General features: G+C 58.2%; 1 protein-coding gene across 2 annotated transcripts; it reads left to right on the forward strand.

The window, feature by feature from the left end:
• The first annotated feature begins 1,198 nt into the window (after window positions 1–1,198).
• On the forward strand, window positions 1,199–5,637 carry LYPD5 (LY6/PLAUR domain containing 5). Of its 2 annotated transcripts, none has more exons than XM_059666281.1 (5): window positions 1,199–1,378; window positions 2,977–3,105; window positions 3,637–3,813; window positions 3,994–4,140; window positions 4,641–5,637. In XM_059666281.1, exons 1-5 carry the CDS (start codon window positions 1,321–1,323, stop codon window positions 4,898–4,900), a joined length of 771 nt encoding a protein of 256 aa, XP_059522264.1. In that variant the 5' UTR covers window positions 1,199–1,320; the 3' UTR covers window positions 4,901–5,637. The 2 variants fall into 2 exon arrangements, with proteins under 2 accessions (XP_059522264.1, XP_059522265.1); XM_059666282.1 differs by lacking the exon at window positions 1,199–1,378 and adding an exon at window positions 2,016–2,085.
• Window positions 5,638–6,499: the final 862 nt, after the last annotated feature.

Consider the following 6,499-nt stretch of genomic DNA (forward strand, 5'->3'; position numbering starts at 1 on the left):
TGTGCTGGGGATGGGGGTGGCCAGGATGAGGTCAATGGGGGAAAAGGAGACTTGTGTAATACTTTAAATAATATAGAATTTAAATTTTGAAAAAAAGAAGCTGGGAGAAGATTTACCTACATTTCAAAGGGACAGACAAAGAATTTTTTTTTTTTTTTTTAATATATTTTATTGATGTTTTTACAGAGAGGAAGGGAGAGAGATAGAGAGTTAGAAACATCGATGAGAGAGGAACATCGATCAGCTGCCTCCTGCACATCCCCCACTGGGGAAGTGCCCACAACTCAGGTACATGCCCTTGACCGGAATCGAACCCGGGACCCTTCAGTCCGCAGGCCAACGCTCTATCCACTGAGCCAAACCGGTTTCGGCAGACAAAGAATTTGACATGACAAGTTTTCTGAAGTAAATGCTCTAAGGAAGGTCGGGGGCCTGTACATAGTCAGGAAGAAACCTGTGTAAAATGTAGTCAAGCTCGGGGGATGGGTAAGGCTGTCCTGGTCACCGCCATTATGTCAGCTCTGTCCCATCCACCCGTGGGCCCGTGACCCTAGGTCTCTGCACGTGCCCGGTGCCCGCCCTGCACAGCACAGAGAGTGGATGTGAAGCCTGCAGGCAGCTCCTCCAAGCGGGGAGAAGGGGCCCCATCTCCGACTGCCTGCAGGGACACCCACCTGCATGTCCCCATTGGCCTTATGTCTGATGTCACATGGGTCTGTCTGTGTCCTTGGGGGACAGAGTGTCCCTCTGGTTGTCTGCCTGTGTCTCTATCTCATCCAGTTTTTAAAATTCATGCATTTAATAATCTAATAAACATTTATTAAATGCCTTCTGTGGGCATGTCCTGTTCGTCAGGGTGTCATCCCCCGTTTACCTTTACATCTGTCCACATTGTCTTTCTACATCCCATGTGTGACTCTGGGTCTCTCCCTCTCCCTCTCCCTCTCCCTCTCCCTCTCCCTCTCCCTCTCCCTCTCCCTCTCCCTCTCCCTCTCCCTCTCCCTCTCCCTCTCCCTCTCCCTCTCCCTCTCCCTCTCCCTCTCCCTCTCCCTCTTCCTCTCCCTCTTCCTCTCCCCCTCCCCCTCAATTTATACATCCCCCAGAGTCCACACCCCCAGGAAAAGAGTGCCCAGGAGTCATCGTGGCCCCACCATGAATGTCTAGGAGGAGACCAGCCCTAGAGAGGGAGGGCGGGGGTGGAGGAATCCTGCCAGGCCGGGGAGCTGGGATGCCTGGAGCAAGGCAGGGAGAACCAGCCCAGCAGAAATCAGAGCAGGAGGAGCTGTCCACGGTGTCTCCACTGAGCTCCACGACCTGGCAATGGGAGCCCCCAGAGCCATCCTGCTCTGCCTCTATGGGTCTGTTCTCTGCCTGACAGGTAGCCAGACTGCTGAGTCCACTGACAAGAAGGGCCTGGTGGGCGCCTGGACTCCTGGGTCTGAGGGAGGAGGGGCTGGGGTCTGGACTCCTGGGTCTGAGGGAGGAGGGGCTGGGGTCTGGACTCCTGGGTCTGAGGGAGGAGGGGCTGGGGCCTGGACTCCTGGGTCTGAGGGAGGAGGGGGCTGGAGGTCTGGACTCTTGGGTCTGAGGGAGGAAGGAGGGGCTGGGGTCTGGACTCCTGGGTCTGAGGGAGGAGGGAGGGGCTGGGGCCTGGACTCCTGGGTCTTGGTCATGGAGAGGCCTGGAGACTGTGTCCTCTTCATTTCTCTTCCCCTCTCAGTCATTTTCTCCATATGTCTTCCTGCCACTTCAGCCTTTCTCATCCTCCTTGCCCATGACCCCACTCCAGGGCACTCCGGGGAGCCGTGGGTACTCTTTACAAAACTGTCAGGGAACCTTGGCCTCATTCTCAGGCAACCCCTTCCCCTAATTTGGGTAAGAACAGGGACTGAAGTGGCTACAAAGACAAGGAGTTGGAGCGGTGGGCAGGAGGCTCTGTCTGCACAGCTGATGTGGGTGTGCTCCTCCCCGGGCGGCAGGCAGTGTGTGTGTCAGTGTGTCGCCATGTCCCGTGGGTCTCTGTGCTTGTGTGTGTTCCTCTGTGTCAGGTTTTGATGCCTGGGTGTTTGAACAAATGCTTTTATGGTATGTATATCTCTTACTCCACTGTTTAATGTATAATTTTGTGCATCCATGTCTCTCTTTGTATTTATGTGATCGGCAGGCCTGCATTTTTTCTCTGTGTACATGTGTGTGTGTGTGTCGCTCTGTGTACCTCTCTCTGTCTCATGACTCCATGTGTCTTGTACCTATGACTTTAAAGTGTACGCTTTCGTGGATCTTTTTCATGTACCTCTGACTCCACATAATTGTGGTCTCTCTACTTATGTGTGACTTCCTGTGCTCCCGGGTTTCTGTGTGGGGTTATTGGTTCCATAGCCACACGTCTTTCTGTGTGTGAGTAGGATTTTGCGTGTGTGAGGTGTTATGCCTTGGCCTAGGTTGTTGTTTTGCGGGTGAATGGATGCCTTCAGGATACTCTGTGCCCGTCGGTGAGGTTTGCAAGAGCCTGTCAGTCTTGTTCCTTTGCGTTTGTGTCAGTGGTTAAGGGCTCTGTGTGCGTATCCTGGGGCTGGCTGTGGATGTGTCGTTCAAGGTCACCCATCCCGCTGCTGGGCTGGCGCATCTGCTCTCCATCAGCGGCCTTTACGTGCAACTGAACTCACGAGTGCAGCTGGGAGAGGGACAGGCAGAGCGGGAGTGAATCATCTCCTATTTAAGTCTTAGCGAGGTTCCCGGGAGAGTCCAGACCTGGAACAGCCTGGGGGTGGGGGGTGAGAACTGGACTGGCAGGTGCTGTCTCAGGCCTTTAGTCTGGCTCTGGGCAGAACAGCCATGACCAGTGGTGACAGCAGAGCCTGTCTCCCCTCAGAGAACAGCCTGAGGTGTGGCGGTCAGGTGCAGGGTGGAGTCCCGAGTGCCCGGGACAGGCATCCCCGGCCTGCGCCTCTCACCCACCCCTGCTCCTCCCCTCAGTGTCCCAGGCACTGCAATGCTACAGCTTTCAACACGTCTACTTCGGGCCCTTTGACCTCAGTGCCATGAAACTCGCCAACGTCTCCTGTTCCTATGGATGCTCTGAGGCTGTCTTGTCGCTGGACACTGGTGAGGGGCAAGGAAGTGGCAAAAAGAAAAAAGAAAAACGGGGTGGGGAGCCAGGACAAGGGTGAGAGATTTGGGAGGGAGGAGAGGAGCCGAAGGGTTGGAGGAATTGTGTGGAAGAAAAGGGGCGGGATCAGGAAGGAGTGGGAGGTGGAGGAAAGGGAAGAGATGAGAAGCGTGGATGAGGGCGTCGGTGGGGGAAGGAGGAGGAGGCCACAGGGAGCCAGAAGGAGGAGTGGGAGGAGAGGGGCGGGAAGGTGGCGGAGGGCAGGGAGAGCAGACCCGGGGAGGAGAGGGTTGGTGAGGACAGGAGAGGGGAAGGGTTAGGGGAAGAGGCGGCCGGGGAAGTGGAGTTTGAACGGGAGGGAGGCGGGGATGGAAGGGTAGGAGGAGAAGGAAGGTGAGAGGGAGGAGCAGAGGGGGAGACTTGAGGCTGGAGAGGGACAGGTGGGGAGCGGAGGGACAGGAAGAAGAGGGGGCGGGGAGGAAGGCGGGGAAGAAGCAGCGCACCGGGCCCACCCCTCCCCCCTGCAGGGTACCGCTCCTCGGTGACCCTGGTGCAGAAGGGCTGCTGGACCGGCCCGTCCGTGGGCGAGATGCAGTCCAGCGAGGACGCGCTGCCACCGGACTACTCGGTGATTCGCGGCTGCCAGACCGACTGGTGTAACGCTGAGCTCATGAGCCACGACACCATCCCCAACCTGAGCCCAGGTGAGGGAGGACGGGCGGGGGCGGGGCTGGGGCCGGGGCGGGGCGGGGCCCCGCGGGCGCCTCCTGCAGGTTCCCTGGCTCTCCCTCCACATCTGGCGAGGCGGGCGCCCTGGTGCGGTGCGCGACCCGTACGACCGCGGGGGAACCATCACCCAAGGGCGTATGCACGCTCTCTTCCAGCGCCCAACCCGCCCACGCTCAGCGGCACCGAGTGCTACGCCTGCGTGGGCACCCGCCCGGAGGACTGCACCCCGAGGAAGTCCCGACGGGTCCAGTGCCACCAGGACCAGAGCGTCTGCTTCCAGGGCAATGGCGAAATGAGCGTTGGTGAGAGGCTGGGCGGGTAGGGCGCTGGAGGCAGGGCAGGCCGGAGGGTAGAGGCGCCGGTAGCCAGACGGGGAGGCCGGGCCCTAAGGAAGAGCTGTGGCTCCCCTCGGAGAGAGAAGGCGCCTGGTGGAGGGGGGCGTGGCCCTGGTCTAAGGAGGGGGGCGTGGCCCTGGCCTAAGGAGGGAGGCGTGGCCCTGGTCTGCGGAGGGAGGCGTGGCCCGGTCTGAGGAGGGAGGCGTGGCCCTGGCCTGAGGGGGGAGGCGTGGCCCTGGTCTAAGGAGGGGGCGTGGCCCTGGTCTAAGGAGGGGGCGTGGCCCTGTCTGAGGAGGGAGGCGTGGCCCTGGTCTAAGGAGGGGGCGTGGCCCGGTCTGAGGAGGGAGGCGTGGCCCTGGTCTAAGGAGGGAGACTGGGAATAAGTTTGTGGACCCACTTGTGGCCCTGGCTCAGTTCTGACCCCTCCTCACTGCCATTTCCCCGCCCCCCCCGCACGCCTCCCCCAGACAATTTCTCAGTCCCTGTGTACATCAGAACCTGCCACCGGCCCTCCTGCACCATCTTGGGCACCACCAGCCCCTGGACAGACATCGACCTCCAGGGCTTCTGCTGTGAGGGGCCCCTGTGCAATGGGGGCTCCGTGACCCAGCCCTTCACCATCGCTTCGGCCACCGCGCCTCCCCTGGCACCGCACTTCCTGGCTCTGCTCCTCATAATTCCTCTGCTGGTGGGCACCCTGGGAGGACCCCTCTGCCTCTCCCCATAGACAGCCCCTCTGGCCTCTTCATGAGCAGGATGCTGGAGGCAGGGCATCCCCCCCCCCCCCCAGCGCCCCCCCCCCCACACACTGCTTCAGCCCCTGTAATGTGGGAAATGACGTAAATATATAGTTTCATTCCTGTCTCTCTCCGTCCCACTTCCCTATGCTGCCCCACCCTCACCTGCTCAGCAGGCCTGGCAGAAATGGGGTGAGGTCCCCAGCATCCCAGGGTGGGGACACACAGCCACATCCTGCACTGCATGAAGAGCAAACCTGACAATAGATATTATGTGCTGAGCACCAGCGAGGCCCAGCACCCCATGACCCCACTCCCTGTGCTCTCCCCGCCCCCCGAACCCTCCCCCCCCAGCCCGGAGCCTAGGGCTGCTCCAACAGGCAGCTATGATGATGTCTTTATTATCATCATGAGAGACTTGAGAGGCAGTTATCATAAAAGTCCGGAGCCCAGGCTCTGGAGCCAGGCCGAATGGATTCAAGTTCCAGCTCTACCTAGCCTGTGGGGAACTTGGGCAAGTTACTTACCCTCTCTGCACCTGTGTTTCCTCACCTGTAAGGCAGAAGTGAAAATAAAACCTACGATGATGACAGAACCTGCTTCACAGTAGGTTATGGTTGTGGTCGGCCTTTAACGAGCTGAGCGTGGAGTGCCTGGGATACAACTGTCAGCCAGCACAGGTGGGCTATTGTCGCAAGCCCCACATGACAGGTGAGCAAATGAGATGGAAGCATGACTCCCGGCCTCATGAACCACTAGGCAACCCCACCTCCCAAGCACACGGGTGTTGATTCATTTGACAGAAACACACTTGAGGCAAAGCTGAATTTTAGGCAAAAGTATCCAACCTGGTGGAGATCGGGAGGATGTCCTGGAGGAAGTAAAACTTAGTCAAACTCCGACAGGATAAAAGGCGCTGGCAAAAAGAATAGAAGGGAGGGCATTCTAGGGGCCTGGACAAAGATCCAGGCAGGACGGAGCCCAGGGTGTGCAGGACACGCGCACGAGCACATGAACTTCATCCTCTTGTGCTCATGCTTTTCAAGGTCCTTTCACATCCTTTCCCCCACTTGATCCCCCCAATGACCCAGTGAGGCAAACAAGAAGGGGAGTTGCACCCCCATTTTGCAGACACGTTGCCCAAGGCACAGCGATTTCGGTGTAAGTGGCAGAAACAAGGATGGATCCCCACACCTCACTGTCCCTCAAGAGGCAGCCTTGTGCGGCAAAGGGCATCTCAGAAACGCTGCCACACTCCTGCGAGGTCAAGAGCAGAAGGATTCCAGATGTCTCCACATCTGACATAGAAGGGGAAGGTGGTGTCATTACTCATCCAACATCACATTTACCGAGCACCTACTGTGTGCCAGGCACTGTTCTGTTTGCTGGGCATACGGCACTGAACAAAACAGGCAAACGTCCCGACCGTCAGGGACCTGACCTTTCTAATGGGGAAGCTGACTTGGATGTCATTGCAAATGTGGTTTGAAGCTGGGGTGGCTAGTCTGATTGTCAACGTGGCTAGGCGACAGTCTGCTAGTCATCCAAACACTAATCTCAGTGTTGCTGCAAAGATATTTTGTAGATGT

This window comes from Myotis daubentonii, chromosome 15 (assembly GCF_963259705.1).
Source record: "Myotis daubentonii chromosome 15, mMyoDau2.1, whole genome shotgun sequence".
NCBI lineage: Eukaryota > Metazoa > Chordata > Mammalia > Chiroptera > Vespertilionidae > Myotis > Myotis daubentonii.